The sequence below is a fragment of the Salvelinus sp. IW2-2015 genome, linkage group LG18, assembly GCF_002910315.2.
Source record: "Salvelinus sp. IW2-2015 linkage group LG18, ASM291031v2, whole genome shotgun sequence".
NCBI lineage: Eukaryota > Metazoa > Chordata > Actinopteri > Salmoniformes > Salmonidae > Salvelinus > Salvelinus sp. IW2-2015.
The window spans coordinates 25,473,856-25,496,316 of NC_036858.1; the positions used below are offsets into that span (position 1 = coordinate 25,473,856).

Here is a 22,461-nt window from a genome sequence, read left to right on the forward strand (position 1 = left end):
AGAAATAGAATTTATATCTAAATCAACCATTTCTCTTAAAACAGCCAGCCATAAAATTGTATACATGCATGTATGTAAATATAGTTCATTAAGAACCCTACATCTAATAGAAAATTGTTCAGACCATATATTTCCTGATTTTATTTAGATGAAGAACATTTGAGATAAATAATTCCCCATAAAATTACAATGCCCTCATCCACAGAGCACGAGTGGTCACTGAACGATTTGATGAGCATGAAAACGATGTAAACCATATGCCATGGTCGTCTCAGTCACCAGATCTCAACCCAATTGAACATTTATGGGAGATTCTGGAGCAGCGCCTGAGACAGCGTTTTCCACCACCATCAACAAAACAGCAAATCATGGAATTACTCGTGAAAGACTAGTGTCACATCCCTCCAAAAMAGTTCCAGACACTTATAAAATCWATGCCAAGGTGCATTGAAGCTGTTCTGGCTCGTGGTGGCCCAACGCCCTATTATGACACTTTATGTTAGTGTTTCCTTTATTTTGGCAGTTACCTGTATATTAGGAACCTTGTCATTCCTCCTACTCAGATCTCACCCCTCACTTAGTAAAGTCTCAACAACCCTGCACTAGATAAGCATCACCCTTCCTGTTCAACACTTAAAACTCTCCTAGTCACGGGGCCCCTCAGGGGGTGTGGTTAGTCCTCTCCTGTATTCCCTGTTCACCCATGAATGCGTGGCCACACACGATTCCAACACYATCATCAAGTTTGCTGACGASACAATGGTGGAAGGCCTGATCACCGACAGCGATGAGACAGAGGAGGTCGGAGGATCTTAGCAGTGTGGTGCCAGGGCAACAACCTCTCCCTCAATGTCAGTAAGACCAAGGAGCTGATCGTGGACTATAGGAGAAAGAAGGCAGAGCACGCTCCCATCCACATCAACAGGGCTGTTGTGGAGCGGGTCGAGAYCTTCAAGTTCCTTGGCATCCACATCACTTAAGATTTAACATGGTCCACACACACACACCCGCACAGTCGTGAAGAAGGCACGGTAGCGCCTCTTCCCCCTCAGGAGGCTGAAAAGTTTTGACATGGGTCCTCGGATTCTCAAAAAGTTCTACAGCTGCACCATTGAGAGCATCTTGACTGGCTGCATCACCGCTTGGTATGGCAAATGCACCTTCCTTGACCGCAAAGTGCTACAGAGGGTGGTGCCAACAGCCCAGTCCATCACTGGGGCCGAGCACCCGACCATCCAGGACCTCTATATCAGCTGGTGTCATCGGAAGGCGGGAATAATTGCTAAAGACTCTAGCCACCCAAGCCATGGGACTGTTCACTCTGCTACCGTCCGGCAAATGGCATTAAAGCGTCGGCAGAGCATCTATCCCCAAGCCATAAGACATTTAAAAATAGCCACACTGCTAAACAGTCAATTAAATGGTATCAGAACTATCTGCACTGACCTTACACACACACACACACACACACACACATATATATATATATATATATACTACCGTTCAAAAAGTTGGGGTCACTTAGAAATGTCCTTGTTTTTGAAAGAAAAGCACATTTTTTTGTCCATTAAAAATCACAGAAATACAGCGTAGACATTGTTAATYTTGTAAATGACTATTGTAGCTGGAAACTGCAGATTTTTTATGGAATATCTACATAGGCGTACAGAGGTCCATTATCAGCAACCATCACTCCTGTGTTCCAATGGGACGTTGTGTTAGCTAATCCAAGTTTATCATTTTAAAGGGCTAATTGATCATTAGAAACCATTTTGCAATTATGTTAACACAGCTGACAACTGTTGTTCTAATTAAAGAAGCAATAAAACTGGCCTTCTTTAGACTAGTTGTGTATCTGGAGCATCAGCATTTGTGGGTTTGATTACAGGCTCAAAATGGCAAGAAACAAAATACTTTCTTCTGAAACTCGTCAGTCTATTCTTATTCTGTTTAATGAAAGGTTATTCCATGCGAGAAATTGCCAAGAAACTGAAGATCYCGTACAACGCTGTGTACTACTCCCTTCACAGAACAGTGCAAACTGGCTCTAACCAGTATAGAAAGGAGTGGGAAGCCCCGGTGCACACCTGAGCAGGAGGACAAGTACATTAGAGTGTCTAGTTTGAGAAACAGACACCTCAAAAGTCCTCAACAGGCAGCTTTATTAAATAGTACCCGCAAAACACTTAGTCAACAGTGAAGAGGCGACTCCGGGAAGCTGGCCTTCAAGGCAGAGTTCCTCTGTCCAGTGTCTGTGTTCTTTTTCCCATCTTAATCGTTTATTTTTATTGGCCAGTCTGAGCTTCTGGCTTTTTCTTTGTAACTCAGCCTAGAAGGCCAGCATCCCGGGGTCTGGCTGGGCCACTCAAGAACATTCAGAGACTTGTCCCGAAGCCACTCCTGCGTTGTCTTGGCTGTGTGCTTAGGGTCGTTGTCCTCTTGGAAGGTAAACCTTCGCACCAGTCTGAGGTCCTGAGCGCTCTGGAGAAGGTTTTCATCAATGATCTCTCTGTACTTTGCTCTGTTCATCTTTCTCTCTATCCRGACTTGTCTCCCAGTCCCTGTCGCTGAAAAACATCCCCACAGAATGATGCTGGCATCACCATGCTTCACCGTAGGGATGGTGCCAGGTTTCATCCAGARGGGACACTTGGCTTTCAGGCCAAAGAGTTCAATCTTGGTTTCATCAGACCAAAGAATCTTGTTTCTCATGGTCTGAGAGTCTCTAAGTGCCTTTTGGCAAACTCCAAGAGGGCTGTCATGTGCCTTTTACCGAGGAGTGGCTTTTGTCTGGCCACTCTACCATAAAGGCCTGATTGGTGGGGTGCTGCAGAGATTGTTGTCCTTCTGGAAGATTCTCCCATCGCCACAGAGGAACTGGAGCCATGTCAGAGTGACCATTTTCCCTCGATTGCTCGGTTTGGCCGGGCGGCCAGCTCTAGGAAGAGTCTTGGTGGTTTCAAACTTCTTCCATTTAAGAATGATGGAGGCCACTGTGTTCTTGGGGACCTACTGCAGACATTTTTTGGTACCCTTCCCCAGACATGTGCCTCAACACAATCCTGTCTTGGAGCTCTACTGACAATTCCTTTGACCTCATGCGGGACCTTATATAGACAGGTGTGTGACTCCAATCAAGTTGTACAAACATCTCAAGGATGGTCAATGGAAACATGATGCACCTGAGCTCAATTTCGAGTTTCATAGTAAAGGGGCTGAATACTTATGTAAATAATGTATTTCTGTTTTTTATGTTTAATACATTTGCTAAAATTACAAAACTGTTTTCACTTTGTCATTATGGGATATTGTGTGTAGATTGATGACTAAATTAATACATTTTAGAAAACAAGGCTYTATTGTAACAAAAMGTGTAAAAAGTCAAGTGGTCTGAATACTTTCCGAATGCACTGTATACACCCACTCACACACACTACATTGACASTCCCACACAAATCCCACACACATACACTGCATACGCACACACACATACCGACACAACACAAACACACACACACGACACACAAGCACTCACACACTCATCATTTGCTGCTGCTACWCTGTTCTTTATTTTACTCTTATRATTATCTATCCTGATGGCTAGTCACTTTACCCTGCCTTCATGTACATATCTACCTCAAATACCTTGTAACTCTGCACATTGATCTGCTACTGGTAATCTCTGTATATAGTTCCATTGTGTATTAAATGTTTTTCCTCGTGTTACTATTTTATTTGTATTATTATTTTTAAACTGCATCGTTGGGAAGGGCTCTTAAGCAAGCATTTCACGGTAAAGTCTACAACAGTTTTATTTGGTGCATATGACAAATAAAAGACAGTATTATTTGATATCAACCCTGCTCTAGTCAAGCTTTACCCCTACTCCTTAACCCTCACCCCTCCCCTTGTCAAGTATCATCTCTGCACTAGTCAAGCTTCACCCCTCCTCCTCAACCTTCACCCTTGCATTGGTCAGTTATCACCCAAGAGGAGGACGGAGGAGTCGAGGAGTGAATGGACTTTTGAGAAAAGGCCAGAGAAGAAAAAACAAACCTCTTTAATGATGTAAAGAAAACAGGGTAAAAAGCATTTGATTTAACGATCAATAAAAATACAGATAAACATTCAGATATTGTGGAAGCACAGCATCTCTACCATGTTGGCAGTCTGATATGGTTGATTAGAATCAGATTACATTTGGCCTTATGCCAAAAAGGTTCTGCTAAAAAAGGTTCCAGCCAAAGGTAGTGCATTAAACAGGAAATAGGGTGCAATTACAGGCCCTTGGTGTTCTTAATAGTTTGTGGGACATAAAAGACTCCATCTTCTCCTACAGTGTACCTGGGTAATACCACAAATAGAGTGCCTTTTAAGTCCCACAGACATTGTGTGTACATGTTGATAAAACACTCAATTGAAAAGTTAAATCACATCTATTTTCTCATTCTCTCACTTGTCCATTTCCTAATTTGAATTCAATGCTGTCACTTGTCCACTCAAGCTTAACATTGTTGTCATCTATCGCCCATCTATCGCCCACCATTTTCAAGCAGAAATTTGCATCCTGTAGCTCTAACTCCAAAAAGTTCTGGGATACTGTAAAGTCCATGGAGAACAAGAGCACCTCCTCCCAGCTGCCCACTGCACTGAGGCTAGGTAACACGGTCACCACCGATAAATCCGTGATAATCGAAGACTTCAACAAGCATTTCTAATGGCTGCCATGCCTTTCCCCTGGCGGACTCCAACCTTGCACAACAACCCCGCCCCTCCGCTGCTACTCGCCCAAGCCCTCCCAGCTTTCTCCTTTACCCAAATCCAGATAGCAGATGTTCTGAAAGAGCTGAAAACCTGGACCCATACAAATCAGCTGGCTTGACAATCTGGACCCCCTATTTCTGAAACTGTCCGCCGCCATTGTCGCACCCCCTATCACCACCTGTTCAACCTCTCCTTCGTATCATCTGAGATCCCCAAGGATGGAAAGACTGCCGCGGTCATCCCCCTCTTCAAAGGGGGACCCTGACCCAAACTGTTAAGACCTATATCCATCCTGCCCTGCCTACTAAAGGTCTTCGAAAGCCAAGTCAACAAAACAGATCACTGACCATTCTCGAATCCACCGTACCTTCTCCGCTGTGCAATCCGGGTCCGAGCCGGTCATGGTGCACCTCAGCCCAGCTCTCAGGTACTAAACGATATCATAACCGCCATCGATAAAAACATTACTGTGCAGCCGTCTTCATCGACCTGGCCAAGGCTTTCGACTCTGTCAATCACCATATTCTTATCGGCAGACTCAGTAGCCTCGGTTTTTCTAATGACTGCCTTGCCTGGTTCACCAACTACTTTGCAGACAGAGTCAGTGTGTCAAAATCTGAGGGCATGTTGTCCGGTCCTCTGGCAGTCTCTATGGGGGTACCACAGGTTCAATTCTCGGGCCGACTCTTTCTCTGTATACATCAATGATGTTGCTCTTGCTGCGGGCGATTCCCTGATCACCTCTACGCAGACGACACCATTCTATATACTTCCGGCCCTTCTTGAACTGTACTATCTAACCTCAAAACGAGCTTCAATGCCATACAAACACTCCTTCCGTGGCCCTCAACTGCTCTTAAACGCTAGTAAAACCAAATGCATGCTTTCAACCGTTCGCTGCCTGCACCCGCACGCCCGACTAGCATCACCACCCTGGACGGTTCCGACCTAGAATATGTGGAACATCTATAAGTACTAGGTGTCTGCGCTAGACTGCAAACTCTCCTTTCCAGCACTCATAATCAAACATCTCCAATCCAAAATCAAAAGCAAGAATTCGGCTTCTATTCCGCAACAAAGCTCCTTCCCACTCACGCCGCCAAACTACCCTAGTAAAAACTGACGATCCTACCGATCCTCGACTTCAGAGCGATGTCATCACAAATAGCTTCCAATACTCTTACTCAAGCAAACTGGATGCCAGTTTATCACAGTGCCATTCGTTTTGGTTACTAAAGCACCTTATTACGACCCACCACTCGACTCGTATGGCCCTAGTCGGCTGGCCCTCGCATCGGTTCTCGTTCAGACCCACTGCTCCAGGTTCAATCTGACAAGAGCTAGGCTAGGTAAAGTGACCGCCTTTATCATCAGTTCCACTGGTCACGATGGCTAACACCCACCCGCAACACGCGCTCCAGCAAGGTGTACCCAGCTTGATCATATCACCTAAAGCCAAAACCTCCATTTAGCGACGCCTTTCCTTCCATTCCTCTGCTGCGCTGCCGACTGAAACGAATTGCAAAAATCTCTCGAATGTTGGAGACTTTTTATCTCCCCAACAACTTTAAAAAATCTGCTATCGACGCAGCTAACCGATTCGCTGCAGCTGTACAATAGCACATCGTAAACTACCCACCCAATTTACCTACCTCACCCCCATACTGCTTTATTTATTTACTTTTCTGCTCTTTTGCCACACCAGATCTACGTTCTTGCACATCATTCATCTCGATGATTAATCACTCCCAGTGTTAATCTGCTAAATTGTAATTATTCGATTTATTGCCTACCTCATGCCTTTTGCACACATTGTATATAGATTCTCTTTTTTTTCTACCATGTTATTGACTTGTTTATTGTTTACTCCATGTGTAACTCTGTGTTGTCTGTTCACACTGCTATGCTTTATCTTGGCCAGGTCGCAGTTGCAAATGAGAACTTGTTCTCAACTAGCCTACCTGGTTAAATAAAGGTGAAATAAAAATWAAAAWAAATAAAAATCAGGGGCCCTTGGAGAGTTCATCAATGAGCTTGACACTTTGATAAGTTCATTTCCTGACGATGGCTCACTTCTTTTCGTACATGGCAACTTCAACCTCCCAACGTCTGCCTTCGATTTGTTTCTTTCCAACTCTCTTTCCCCTCCTTGCCTCTTTTGACCTCACCCTTTCCCAGTCCCATCCCACTCACAAGGCAGGCAATACGCTTCACCTCTTCTTTACCAGAGGCTGTTCGCCTACTAATCTCACTGCAACCCCCCTCCAGGTCTCTGATCACTACTTTGTTTCCTTTTCTGTCTCCCTTTCCTCCAACCCTAGCCACTCAGTCCCTACCCAGATGGCCATGAGCTGTCGCAATCTTCGCTCTTCCCATTAATCTTTCCCTTTTGCTAAATCCTTCTCCCTCCTGATTCTGCCTTCTCAACCCTCTCTTCTCCCTTTCCTCATCCTATGACTRGCACTGTCCCCTTTCCTCCCGGCCGGCTTGGCCTTCCCCTCCTGCTCTGTGGCTGAGTGACTCTTTGCGAGGTTACAGAACAGGTCTGCAGGAAGCTTGAGTGAAAATGGAGGAAACCTACACTTCCGGAGGACCTACCATCCTTCCACTCCCTCTGTATCCGCTGCTAAAGCCACTTTCTATCACTAAATTTCAAGCTATTGCCTCTAACCCAAGGAAACCACCTGCCCCTCCCTCTCTGCAGACAACTTTGTCAACCCCGTTGAAAAAAAGGTTGAGAACATCCACTCCTCATTCACTCAGCTTATTGAGTCTACTGGTTCCACTCACACAGAACTACCCTACGCATTGACCTCTTTCTCCCCAGATGAAATCCTAACTAGTGAGGCCCGGCCGCCCGCAATCTGCCCACTCGACCCCATCCCCTCCTCCCTTCTCCAGACCATCTCTGGAGACCTCCCATTCCTAACTTCCTCATTCCTGACCACTGACTGCGGTCCCTCTGACTTAAAAATGTTCCAAGTCGCTCCACCTCAAGAAACCAAGACTAGAATGCTCTGACTTCAAAAGCTACAGACTTGTAATCTCTTTTCTTTCCAAAACACTTGAGCGTGTTGTCTCTGACCAACTCTCTCGCTTTGTCTCTCAGAACTATCTTCTGAGAGAGAAATGAGTCAGGTTTCAAGACTAGTCATTCAACTGACACTGCTCTTCTCTGTGTCACAGAAGCTCTCCGCACTGCCAAAGCAAAATCTCTATCCACTGCCTTTGACACTGTGAACCATCAGATCCTCCCCTCCACCCTCTAAGGGCTGGGAGTGTCAGGCTCTGCACTCTTGGATTGCATTCTACCTGGCAGGCTGCTCCTACCAGGTGACGTGGAGAGGATCTGTGTCTGCACCACATACTCGCATAACAGGTGTCCCCCAGGGCTTGGTTGTAGGCCCTCTCCTCTTCTCTCTATACACCAAGTCACTCGACTCCATCATATCCTCACATGGTCTCTCCTATCATTGCTATGCGGATGACACAGCTACTTTTCTCCTTCCCCCCCTTCTGACACCCAGGTGGCAACACGCATCTCWGTGTGCCTCGCAGAAATCTCAGCTTGGCCCACCACCTCAAGCTCAACCTCAAGAAGACGGAGCGTCTTGGCGTGACCCTGGACAACACCCTGTCATTCTCAGCAAACATCAAAGCAGTGACTCGCTTCTGCAGGTTAATGCTCTACAACATCTGTAGAGTACGACCCTACCTCACACAGGAAGCAGGGCAGGTCCTAATCCAGGCACTTGTCATCTCCCTTTTGGACTACTACAACTCGCTGTTGGCTGGGCTCCCTGCTTGTGCCATCAAATCCCTGCAATTTATACAAAATACTGAAGGTCGCCTGGTGTTCAACCTTCCTAAGTTCTCCCATGTCACCATGCTCCTCCGCACACTCCACTGGTTTCCAGTCTAAGCTCGCATCCACTACAAGACCATGGTACTTGTCTACGGAGCAGCAAGACGAACTGCCCCTCCCTACCTTCAGGCTATGCTCAAACTCTACACCCCAACCAGAGCACTCCATTCTGTCACCTCTGGTCTTTTGGCCCTCACACCCCTACGGGAGGGCAGCTCCCACTCAGCCCAGTCCAAGCACTTCTCTGTTCTGGCACCCCAATGTTGGAACCAGCTTCCCCCTGAAGCTAAGACAGCAGAGTCCCTACCCATCATCTAAAAAAAAATGTAAAACCCTACCTTTTTAAAGAGTGTCTTAAATAATTTCACCGCACCCCCCCCTTGCATCCCCTTCTCACCTGACCCTCCCCACATAAAAAAATTACAAAAACAAGTACTGGAGTGTGGTAGGCCTTTATTACGCAAGCCCAGAACCAAGTGCCAGGACCAGGTTTGAGGTTAGGTTAGGTGTGCGTTCTGACCTCTCGAAAGAACTGTTACATTTATCTAAGCGCCAGATGAGAATGCATCTACATATAGTCACTTTTAGTGATTATGTGCGTCAAGGCATTATTCCACGGGGACTCAGGTGGTAAAAATAACCATCATTGGGACAGCGCACAGATTATTTATGTGAGCGCTGGTGTGCCATCCTGAACAAATGCTCTATTGATTTAATTACATTAATTGTTGACCAGTTGAAAAAGGATAACACGATTGAAGAGACCGACGAGATGCCGCACCCGATGGGGTAAGAAGAAGCGACTACCAGAGGCAGAGGGGACCGTTCACACAGTCCCATAACCCACGGGACTGAGTGTTTTTAATTTATCAAGCAAGATATTGCGTCCTGCCCTTTTCTCCTTGCTTAATAAAGGGTTATCTTTTGTGCCTACAACTCAGTGTAACGATTTTGATGTTAAGGAAGACATGTTTAAGTTTTTTAGAGACATCCGTTTAAGGGAATACTTTAGCTCCCCTAATCGTGATATTTCTATTGAACATGTAGGTTGCTCACCTGCACATACTCCGACTCCTTTTAGAAGTAAGAGTTATTTTGTACCTCCAGCCAATCGCAATCACTCGAGACATATTGCAGACTTGTTCAAAAAGATGTTGTTCATCTCCTTAAGAACAAACAGAAGTACATATCTTTCCATAATTTACCTAAGGATGAAAAACAAGCTTTGCTTGATTTACAATCCGATACGTCAGTCCTTACCCGCCATGTTGATGAGGGTGGGTCAGTTGTACTCATGGATAGGCCAGTTTATGTAAATGAGTGTCATAGACAACTGTTTGACAACACCTTTTACAAGAAACTCAGAAGTGACCCCACTGCCCAATTTCAGAACACGATCTTTACTGTCCTAGATGGGTATTTAAGTTCTGGTCAGATAACCAAAAAAGAACACGACTCTTTGGCTATTCAACACCCTAAAATTGCCACTTTTTATATACTTTGCCGAAATTACACAAGAATGTTACAAAACCTCCAAGGCGCCCTATTGTAGTGGGCATTGATGCAGTAACGGCCCCTCTATCAACTTTTGTTGAGTTTTTTATTACACCACTCGCAGAACAGCTCCCCTCCTTTGGCTGTAAGGCAAACTGTTTTTCAAGGGAAGTGGGTGACAACTATCAGCCCTCAACAAACTGTTACGATCAGTGTATAGAACATTATCTTCACACATGATCAAGAAAACTGATTTGAGGTGTATCAGATTGCATAGTACATCTCAGATGCTCAGAACAAGAGTTAAGAAAAGCATGGAACGCCTGGAGCTGTTTTGCATCACCCCTCCACAGAACAAAAATATCATCAATCTACCGTTTCCATATAATTGTAACGGCTGTCGTCTTCCTCCTCCTCGGACGAGGAGAGGAGAGAAGGATCAGATGACCAAAATGCAGCGTTGAAGGTAGACATAATATTTATTCAAATGAAAATGACGAAACACGAAATAACACTTGAATAATATACTACAAAACAAATAAACGATGTAGACAACAGACCTGAACAAACAAACTTACATAACACGAAGAACGCACGAACAGGAAAATAGACTACACAAAATCCGAACGAACAAACGAAACAGTCCCGTGTGGTGCAAAACAGACACAGAAGACCCACCCACAACAAAGAATGTGAAAACCACCTACCTTAATATGGTTCTCAATCAGAGGAGATGAAAACCACCTGCCTCTAATTGAGAAACCATATCAGGTCACCCATTAACCAACAATAGAAACACATAACATAGAATGCCCACCCACACTCACGCCCTGACGCGACTAACACATACAAAAACAACAGAAACAGGTCAGGAACGTGACATAACCCCCCCTCAAGGTGCGTACTCCGCCGACGCACCACCAAAAGTCTAGGGGAGGTCTGGTGGGCATCTGACCACGGTGGTGGTTCAGGCTCTGGCGAGGTCCCACCCCACCATAGTCAATCCAGCTTACGTATCCCCCCCGAATGACCACCCCTATTCCACCCACCTAATTTAAGGGGCAACACCGAGAATAAATGGCCAGCACCGGGATAAGGGCAGCGGAGCCCGGGATAAGGGGCAGCACCGGATAGGGGCTCTCTGCGCTCATACTGCTCATGGCTCGCTGACGGCTCTGGCTGCTCATGGCTCGCTGACGGCTCTGCTGCTCATGGCTGCTGGCGCTCTGGCTGCTCATGGCTCGCTGGCGGCTCTGGCTGCTCATGGCTCGCTGGCGGCTCTGGCAGATCCTGTCTGGTTGGCGGTCTGGCAGATCCTGTTCTGGTTGGCGGCTCTGGCAGATCCTGTCTGGTTGGCGGATCTGGCGATCTGTCTGGTTTGGCGGCTCTGGCAGATCCTGTCTGGTTGGCGGCTCTGCAGATCCTGTCTGGTTGGCGGCTCTGGCAGATCCTGTCTGGTTGGCGGCTCTGGCAGATCCTGTCTGGTTGGCGGCTCTGGCAGATCCTGATGAACGAACGGCTCTAGCGCTCCTGACTGACGAACGGCTCTGACGGCTCGGGACAGACGGGCGGCTCTAACGGCTCGGGGCAGACGGATGGCTCAGATGGCGCTGGGTAGACGGATGGCTCAGATGGCGCTGGGCAGACGGATGGCTCAGATGGCACTGGGCAGACGGATGGCTCAGATGGCACTGGGCAGACGGGTGGCTCAGATGGCACTGGGGCAGACGGGGTGGCTCAAGATGGCACTGGGCAGACGGGTGGCTCAGATGGCACTGGGCAGACGGTGGCTCAGATGGCGCTTGGCAGACGGGTGGCTCAGATGGCGCTTGGCAGACGGGCAGCTCTGGCCGGATGAGGCGCACTGTAGGCCTGGTGCCGGAACTGGAGGAACAGGGCTCTGGAAACGCACTGGAAGCCTGGTGCGTGGAGTAGGCACTGGTGGTACTGGGCTGGGGCGGGAAGGTGGCGCCGGATATACCGGACCGTGCAGGCGTACTGGCTCCCTTGAGCACCGAGCCTGCCCAACCTTACCTGGTTGAATGCTCCCCATCGCCCGCCCAGTGCGGGGAGGTGGAATAACCCGCACCGGGCTATGTAGGCGAAACGGGGACACCATGCGTAAGGCTGGTGCCATGTATGCCGGCCCGAGGAGACGCACTGGAGACCAGACGCGTTGAGCCGGCTTCATGGCACCTGGCTCAATGCCCAATCTAGCCCTACCAGTGCGGGGAGGTGGAATAACCCGACCGGGCTATGAAACACGTACAGGAGACACCGTGCGCTCTACTGCGTAACACGGTGTCTGCCCGTACTCCCGCTCTCCACGGTTAGCCTGGGAAGTGGGCAAAGGTCTCCTACCTGCCCTCGGCCCACTACCTCTTAGCCCACTACCTCTTAGCCCCCCCCCAATAATTTTTTGGGGTTTCTTCACGGGCTTCCGTGCTAGCCGCGTACCTTCATACCTCCCATCTTGGGCTCTCGCTGCCTCCATCTCCTCACGAGCGCGGCGAATATTCCAAGCCCAGTGTCCTTTTCCTTCCATTACTTCCTCTCCATGTCCAGAATTCCCGTGTAGTGGGCCACTGCTCGAACTCACGCTGCTTGGTCCGTATTTGGTGGGTGGTTCTGTAACGGCTGTTGTCTTCCTCCTCCTCGGACGAGGAGAGGAGAGAAGGATCAGATGACCAAAATGCAGCGTTGAAGGTAGAACATAATATTTTTCAAATGAAAATGACGAAACACGAAATAACACTTGAATAATATACTACAAAACAAATAAAACGATGTAGACAACAGACCTGAACAAACAAACTTACATAACACGAAGAATGCACAAACAGGAAAATAGACTACACAAAAACCGAACGAACAAACGAAACAGTCCCGTGTGGTGCAAACAGACACAGACACGGAAGACAACCACCCACAACAAAGAATGTGAAAACCACCTACCTTAATATGGTTCTCAATCAGAGGAGATGAAAACCACCTGCCTCTAATTGAGAACCATATCAGGTCACCCATTAACCAACATAGAAACACATAACATAGAATGCCCACCCACACTCACGCKCTGACCGACTAACACATACAAAAACAACAGAAAACAGGTCAGGAACGTGACAATAATGAATGATATTAGGCAAGAAAACATTTGTTTCTCCATGTAACCCACATACAAATTAGCATAGTTAGGAGCCATGGGGGATCCCATAGCAGTACCCTTCGTCTGAATCAAGAAATCATTTAGAAACACGAAGTAGTTGTGTGTGAGTACTATTTCAGCCAACTTTATAATGCATGCACTGGAAGGTTGTTCATTATGGTCACGTTACAGAAGAAAATGTTCCATAGCTTCAATACTGCCCTCTTGTGGAATATTTGTGTATAACGACACAACATCAAAAGTACCTAACAAAGTATTCTCAGGGAGAGGATCAAGAGATTCAATAATAGAGATCATACTGCTGGTGTCCTTTACAATTCTGTCGAATCAAAATAATTTGTAAAAAAAACCAGACAGAAATATGACTGAGACGCAAAGAAAATTCAAGGAGAGGGGGTACAAAAATGGTCCGATTAATATTGCCATTGGAAAATTCAAAACAAAAACGAGACATGACCTTTTTCAAGGTAAAAATCGTAAAAATTAGCATTCTTGCGTTCTAACTACCCGCTATTCAAAGCGCTCTGAACAAATTAAGGGAATCGTTCACAAACATTGGCACATTCTAAGATCCGATAGTATCGGTGATGTGTTTTCAGACCTTCCCTTGGTCGTATTCTCACGGGGCAGAAACCTCAGAGATCAACTGGTAAACTTTAATTTACCACCCCAAGAAACCCTGCATAACGTGTAATGGCTGTGCTCAATGCAATGGCACTTATAAATGTAGATCCTTCAAACACCCCCAAACGGAAACAGAGCCCAATCAAAGATGTTATCATGTGCTCCACTAAGGCAGTTATTTATCTTATAACTTGTCTTTGAGGCGAAAATTATGTGGGTAATTCAAAGCGCGAATTAAAAGTACGTATCTCGGAGCATCGTTGCACCATTAGGTGCAAAAACTCTATTTACCCGGTTGCGGCCCACTTTTTGGGATAAAACCACTCGATTTTGTCTATACGTTATATTGGAATCGAACAAGTCACCCTACCTAGGAGGGGGTAACCTCGTCAATTTATTGTTAAAACGAGAGGCTGCTTTGATCTTTAATTGAAAGACCCTTGCTGCCTTCGGTCTCAACATAGACTTTGATCTGAAGCCATTCTTGTGATTTTGCTATTGTAAATGTTTGTAGGCTTATGTAGCCAAATTGTATCTATGATCGTACGCTACCATTTTTTAATGCCATTTTAATATATGAGAATTAACCAATGATATCAGGCTACACCCAGCCATGATTACAGACACGTGTGTCTTTTGACACTATATAAATGAGTCATCCCGCAGTGTTTGTCATTATACCCGAATGAAGACAGCTTGTTTGTCGAAACGTTGGACATAAATATTTTTTGCATCTGAGCTCCTAGAGTGTGCGGCTATCCTTTATTTTTTTTAAAGAGGACCAGGTTTGAAACATTTTGTAGGGGGGCAATTCCACGGTAAACTGAGTCAGATTTTACACTTAAAATCTATGCCAAACAAAAACCATTGAGTCCAAAGTTTAACAAACCATACACATCTATGCACAACGACAACTTTCAACAATTTACACTGAACATTTTACAAAAACACATTTACTGGAAGAACTGTGCAGGTGCACATTTCSGTAACATAATTTCATTAAAATCTCCCTCAGTTTTTAACATGACCACATTTTCAAAAACGTTGAAATATCTGCTCTGAATTAAGATTCAATTATGTCTGCAGAAAGAATGTGGTGTCAGCTATAACAGCTTGAGTTTTGAATTACAATAAGTGAAGTGGATTTTCACCTGGTAACAGCATTTTATCATGGGTCCCTGATCTGTACTACACAGAAATGCAAAATGATGGATATGAATGTAATTCTGTTCATGGTGATGTATCCTAAATAGTTAGACCAAAAGGTAGAAATATGCAATATCATTCTTTGCATACTTGGGTATTATTCTACACACTAGCTATTATTTTAATGAGCTATGCCACCAAACAAGACCAAAGTTTTATTGCTTCTATAATCAGCACAACAGTTTTCAGCTGTGCTAACATAATTGCAAAAGGGTTTTCTAATGATCAATTAGCCTTWTAAAATGATAAACTTGGATTAGCTAACACAACGTGCCATTGAAACACAGGAGGGATTGTTGCTGATAATGGGCCTCTGTACACCTATGTAGATATCCATTAAAAATCAGCTGTTTCCAGCTACAATAGTCATTTACAACATTAACAATGTCTACACTGTATTTCTGATCAATTTGTTATTTTAATGGACCAAAAATGTTTTGCTTTTCTTTCAAAAACAAGGAAATTTCTAAGTGACCCCAAACCTTTGAACAGTAGTGTAGTTCAGTACATTATAATTCAGTAGAGTACATTAGTGTACTCAACTTGTGTGCTCTACTGTGTATTGTTCTGAACTCTACTTTTCTTCACTGTACTGAACTACAGTACCAGTCAAAAATTTGGACACACCTACTCATTCAAGGGTTTTTATTTTATTTTTTACTATAATAGTGAAGTCATCAAAACTATGAAATAACACTTATGGAATCATGTAATATTTTAGATTCTTCAAAGCAGCAACTCTTTGCCTTGATGACAGCTTTGCACACTCTTGGCACTCTGCTTTTCCTTTCTTGAGTTCCCACAGATGCTGAGCACTTGTTGGCTGCTTTTCCTTCACTCTGGTCCAACTCATCCCAAACCATCTCAATTGGGTTGTGGTCGTGTGATTGTGGAGGCCAGGTCATCTGATGCAGCACTCCATCACTCTCCTTGGTCAAATAAACCTTACACAGCCTGGAGGTGTGTTTTGGGTCATTGTCCTGTTGAAAAACAAATGATAGTCCCACAAAGTCAAAACCAGATGGGATGGCATATCACTGAAAAAAACAAATCACACATTTGGATTCATCAGACCAAAGGACAGATATCCACCGGTCTAATGTCCATTGCTCGTGTTTTGGCCCAAGCAAGTCTCTTCTTCTCATTAGTGTCCTTTAGTAGTGGTTCGACCATGAATGTCTGATTCATGCAGTCTACTCTGAACAGTTGATGTTAGACGTACGTGTCTGTTACTTGAGCTCTGTGAAGCATTTATTTGGGCTGCAATCTGAGGTGCAGTTATTCTAATGAACTTAWCCTCTGCAACAGAGATAACAGCCAGTTTCATCATAGCGCTTGATGGTTTTTGCAACTGCACTTGAAGAAACTTTCAAATTCTTGAAATTTTCCAGATTGACTGGACTTCATGACGTAAAGTAATGATGGACTGTCACTTCTAATATGGACTTTGTCTTTTACCAAATAGGGTTATCTTGTCACAACACAACTAATTGGCTTAAACGCATTAAGGAAAGAAATTCCACAAATTAACAAGGCACACCTTTTAATTGAAATGCATTCCAGGTGACTACCTCATGAAGCTGGTTGAGAGAATGCCAAGAGTGTGCAAAGCTGTCAAGGCAAAGGGTGGCTACTTTGAAGAATCTCAAATATATTTTGATTTGTTTAACACCTGGTTACTACATGATTCCATATGTGTTATTTCAAAGTTTTGATGTCTTCACTATTATTTTACAATGTAGACCCTGGAAAGGGTAGGTGTGTCCAAACTTGACTGGTGCTGTATACTTTACTGTACTCCACCTACGGTGCTGTAATGTACTGAACAATACTCTACTGTAGTGTACTGTTCAAACTTGTGAAACACTATGTTTGGGTCAAATGAAGGCCGGTCCAGATGTTTGTGGATGTTGAAACCAAGGCTGGTCCGGACCAAAAAACATCTGTGGGCAATGAAATCAAGGCCAGGGCAGATTGAACCAAATTTTAACTACTTTTTACGTCCATGGACGTCCGATGCTCAGTGGATGAGGAGGCTGGTTTCAGTAAATGGAAAGAGAGGACTCATGGGTAGGTGTCAATAAAAGCCGTTAAGAGGTTACAATTAATTTCTGTCTAGTGACTTTGGCCACTAGAACGAAATAAAACAGTTATAAGCTGAACATAACAGTATGCCAGTGGAAGGGAGGACAGTAGCAGGTGACAACTGTGGTATGTGAATACTATGATTTCCCATTGTAGCCAATTCAATTGCAGAAATTCTGTTACCGATTTGGTAACAGAATTAAAAGTTTTAATACCTTAATTCATAAAGTAAAAACAATATCACTAATTGATAGTTCTTTTACTTGTTACTTCTGGAAGGAGTAACAAGTAAAGGAGAACATTTTTAAATATCTTAAAGATATGTGGGTTTTTGCTAACGGAATTTCAAGGCAAAAGGCAATGTTTCTTAAAACTTACAGAAGGCAGAACAAGTTATCCTAAGCTAAAATGTGTTGCCATTAGTTGGCAGGGGTCTTTTCTTCAATAGTATTGTCTTTTGATATATTTCTAATTCATTTTAAGAGTTTTTCTGGTAGATGTCTTCTAAGACTCCTTTTCCATCTGTTTGACAAGAAATCAAAATGTTTGCCTATTCCACATTTTTAGGATGTAAAATCATTTAAACATTTACAGTTGAAGTTTACATACACCTTAGCCAAATATATTTAAACTCCGTTTTTCACAATTCCTGACATTTAATCCTAGTAAAAAGTCCCTGTCTTAAGTCAGTTAGGATCACCACTTTATTTTAAGAATGTGAAATGTCAGAATAATAGTAGAGAGAATGATTTATTTCAGCTTTTATTTCTTTCATCACATTTCCAGTTGGTCAGAAGTTTACATACACTCAATTAGTATTTGGTAGCATTGCCTTTAAATTGTTTAACTTGGGTCAAACGTTTCAGGTAGCCTTCCAAAAGCTTCCCACAATAAATTGGGTGAATTTTGGCCCATTCCTCCTGACAGAGCTGGTGTAACTGAGTCAGGTTTGTAGGCCTCCTTGCTCGCACACGCTTTTTCAGTTCTTCCCACAAATTTTCTATGGGATTGAGGTCAGGGCTTTGTGATGGCCACTCCCAATATCTTGACTTTGTTGTCCTTAAGCCATTTTTCCACAACTTTGGACGTATACTTGGGGTCATCGTCCATTTGGAAGACCCATTTGCGACCAAGCTTTAACTTCCTGACTGATGTCTTTAAATGTTGCTTCAATATATCCACATCCTTTTCCTCCCTCATGATGCCATCTATTTTGTGAAGTGCACCAGTCCCTCCTGCAGCAAAGCACCCCCACAACATGATGCTGCCACCCCCGTGCTTCACGGTTGGGATGGTGTTCTTCGGCTTGCAAGCCTCCCCCTTTTTCCTCCAAGCATAACGATGGTCATTATGGCCAAACAGTTCTATTTTTGTTTCATCAGACCAGAGGACATTATTTTTTWAAAGTACAATCTTTGTCCCCATGTGCAGTTGCAAACCGTAGTCTGTCTTTTTTATGGCGGTTTTGGAGCGGTGGCTTCTTCCTTGCTGAGCGGCCTTTCAGGTTATGTCGATATAGGACTCGTTTTACTGTGGATACAGATAATTTTGTACCCGTTTCCTCCAGCATCTTCACATGGTCCATTGCTGTTGTTCTGGGATTGATTTTCACATTTCGCACCAAAATTACGTTAATCTCTAGGACACGGAAGGTGTCTCCTTCCTGAGCGGCATGACGGCTACGTGGTCCAACAGTGTTTATACTTGCGTACTATTGTTTGTACAGATGAATGTGGTACCTTCAGGCGTTTGTAAATTGCTCCCAAGGATGAACCAGACTTGTGGAGGTCTACAATCTTTTTCTGAGGTCTTGGCTGACTGCTTTTGATTTTCCCATGATGTCAAACAAAGAGACACTGAGTTTGAAGGTAGGCCTTGAAATAAATCCACAGGTACACCTCCAAATGACTCAAATGACGTCAATTAGCCTATCAGAAGCTTCTAAAGCCATGACATCATTTTCTGGAATTTTCCAAGCTGTTTAAAGGCACAGTCAACTTAGTGTATGTAAACTTCTGACCCACTGGAATTGTGATACAGTGAATTATAAGTGAAATAATCTGTCTGTAAACAATTGTTACTTGTGTCATGCACAAAGTAGATGTACTAACCGACTTGCCAAAACTATAGTTTGTTAACAAGAAATGTGTGGAGTGGTTGAAAAACAAGTTTTAATGACTCCAACCTAAGTGTATGTAAACTTCCGACTTCAACTGTATATATGCATTAATTTCTAAAAAATATTGACTCTTAGCTTTCATTTGATACCCAATTTGACATGCTCCTATGAACTTTACGTTGGTGCTCATGGGTCCTTTTACATGGAAATGACCAGGTTTGTTTCACTTGGGCGCTGCAAACATTCCCCATCTCTTCCCTGCTGGCCATCCCTGTAGTCCTCTGAGTATTCACTCTCCAGCTCAGAACTCCACTTCTCGTCTATAGAACCTGGTCATCGGTCTTTAGCACCTGTAGGGAGCAGGGGCCACAGGGAGATGTAGTTTTCTCTGTAGACAGAGCCTGTGGGGTCAGGGGTCAGACAGCCATCGGGTATTTCTTCATTGGGTAGATGTCTCAAGTCAGTTATTTTCTATTTGGCTCAGACGGGGATCATGTCTTTTCTGATTGGATAGATGTCCCAGGTCAGGCCGTTCCCATAGGGGGCATGTCCAGAGGGCAGGAGGACTCGCGTCAGCCAATGACTGGAGAGAGAAGAGAGGCAGAGGTTACCACAACTAAATACAATATAATATTTATTAATAGTGTTTTATTTCTGACCACAAGAGTCACATAATGTGCGTGTTAAATATCTGCACAGAGCAACAGATTTTCACACTGCTTGGTGACAAGCATGTAACTAACCTTCTTTTCTCCACACCAAAGAAGACTTTCCAGTTGTTTAGTCTGCCATAGTTAAAGGGGTTCTTGTACACCTGGGACAAAGAGAAGAATACAGTTTAAATAGCTTGTATCCGCCAACTTTAAGACAAGTGGCGTGTGTGTGCTCACCTTGCCATGTTTGGCCATGCGTTCGGCCTCCTTGTTGTTGATGTGTCTCTCTATGCTGGTCTCTCCTCGGGATATCAGCACTGCGTGCCAGATAGTCAGCCCCCCCAGAGCTACAGCCACCGTGCTAAAATGACCAATCACAGTTTTTTGGGGGGAAAACAGCCAATGACAACACACACGGTACGGTGAGGCTGAAGTTCCATCATCACGGGGAAATAATGTACTTGGTTGCAAAAATTATATTTTCGCCTAATTTCAGTTAATGTGACAAAACAAGCAGGTATTGTGTAAAGAATCATTGTACCATCTACACCACTGAAATATACTTTCCATAACAAAACATATTGTATTTTCAGCTGTTTGAAACTGGTGTACAAAACCGAAAGTAAAAGATACAAAAACAAAATGGGAAGAATGGGAAGCACAGAAATAGCTCACATAGAACATTTCTACTGCTTCTTAGACTTCCTTTCAATGACAGATCTATAACTAACATTTATGTGAACATGGTCAGGTCACCCAAAAAGTTACATATTACAGTAATAATCACAATAATAGTAATATTGTGAAGTAGATCTCACCTAGTTAATACCCACATGTAGATGATACTCTTGTGGAACATCTTGTCTCTGAACGTGTAGGGAGGAGGGGGGGTCTGGTAGGTGCTCTGACAACAACATACAGAGGTCATACAAACGCCTAAACAGTAAAACATATCCTAGTCGGGACCCAGAGGTTGTGCCTAAGTAACCGGTTTTATGAGTATGCAATAATAAGTATAATATAAGATCAAAGATCATATGAACAATATCACCCTTTAAATCTAAGTCATCCATTGACTTACCACCACTAAGAACAAGAAAGTAACTATGAGAAGCAGAATGACATGGAAGGGACAGTGTGTGTGTGTGTGTGTGTGTGTGTGTACGCGTACTACCTGCCCAGGAGGTAAGATTCCTATGAGTTGCCCCATCCCTGTCACCGGGACACCTGATTTATCCAAGTCCATGTGTTTGAAGCGCTATGGGGACAATGCAAAAACACACCGAGACAACCAAGAGTTAGAGATAAACAGAAACACTTCAAGAGTTAAAACTGAACACAGAGACTGTTAAAGTAGACCATGACCCTCTCAACAATAGAAGCCCCACAATGGAGGAGATAGCAGACCAGCAGGCCCAGGTCTCTCTCAAAGAGTTTGCAAGCGTGTGTATGTATGTACCTCTATAGCACTATAAGCATCTAGGAAGAGGTTACGGCCACTGATGCTGCAGTAGACACAGCCCAGGGTCATGGAGAGACAGAAGCAGAAGAAGTAGCGCTGGTTAAAATGGCCAACACAGTTATTCAGCCACGCTGGAGGGAACGGGAGTTAAGGAGGAAACCAAAAACACTAACACCCATCCTCAAAATACTACAAATTGTCATGTGTTTAAATGTTTTATATCCTGTGATTTTGTCTTCATTCTTGTGCCTAACAGACTTGCTTGTAAAAGATGTAGCTGTGGTAGAGACACAATCTAAATGTCACCCATCCCTGATATGTCACCCATCCCTGATAACTTGACATTACCAATCATAATCTCCATTCTCCAACTCCATTTAAAGGATACGACAATGATGATCCATTTTCAGAATGCACCTGTGAAGTAGAAGATGTCATGTTAACATTGGCCATCTACAACGCTACCATACTGTAGCAGGGTTATGAGTTTATCGAGTAGGTAGAAGTAATTCCCGTACCACCGGCCCAGTGTCAGATATTTCATCCCCCTAGTGGTTATGGTTAGGATATGCGATAGGGTCATCTGATCTTAGATCTGTGGTTAGGGGCAACCTGAGTTTGTCTTACGTGTTGCAGATGCCACAGTGGTGAGTCCTGGCTGGTTTGGGGATGATACACTTCTTACACACGGACACAAACGGAATGTCATTCTTTACCTGGAATAAACACAACAGATATCTATTACACCCCTATGTGTGTGTGTGTGTGTGTGTGTGTGTGTGTGTGTGTGTGTGTGTGTGTGTGTGTGTGTGTGTGTGTACCGTAGGGGGGTATCCTGGGGCGGTCTTGGTGGCTTTATAGTAGTGGAAGACAATCATGATGAGGTTCCAGTGTCCATAACCGATGTGCCAGACTATCCAGGGTGGAGAGTAGGTGTTGAGAATCAAGGGCAGCAGACCCACGTAGGCTATCAGCAGGATAGAACTGGTCAGTATCACCACCAGACAGACAAACACCTGG

General features: G+C 44.3%; 1 protein-coding gene and 1 long non-coding RNA gene across 2 annotated transcripts in view; one reads left to right on the forward strand and one right to left on the reverse strand.

Moving 5' to 3' along the window:
- LOC139029143 (uncharacterized) overlaps positions 1-22,461 on the forward strand; it is a 140,050-nt gene that overhangs the window by 60,865 nt on the left and 56,724 nt on the right. The gene's annotated exons all lie outside the window — the stretch shown is intronic.
- The window catches only part of zdhhc16a (zinc finger DHHC-type palmitoyltransferase 16a), a 31,017-nt gene continuing 23,194 nt past the window's right edge, over positions 14,639-22,461 (reverse strand). The window contains exons 3-11 of the mRNA XM_024007368.3: positions 22,263-22,457; positions 22,069-22,157; positions 21,830-21,858; positions 21,439-21,572; positions 21,154-21,237; positions 20,798-20,883; positions 20,217-20,340; positions 20,070-20,140; positions 14,639-19,909 (exon numbers count right to left, since the gene is read on the reverse strand). Coding sequence (XP_023863136.1) covers positions 19,807-19,909; positions 20,070-20,140; positions 20,217-20,340; positions 20,798-20,883; positions 21,154-21,237; positions 21,439-21,572; positions 21,830-21,858; positions 22,069-22,157; positions 22,263-22,457 — 915 coding nt within the window. The 3' untranslated portion in view covers positions 14,639-19,806. The remainder of the gene's footprint in view (positions 19,910-20,069; positions 20,141-20,216; positions 20,341-20,797; positions 20,884-21,153; positions 21,238-21,438; positions 21,573-21,829; positions 21,859-22,068; positions 22,158-22,262; positions 22,458-22,461) is intronic.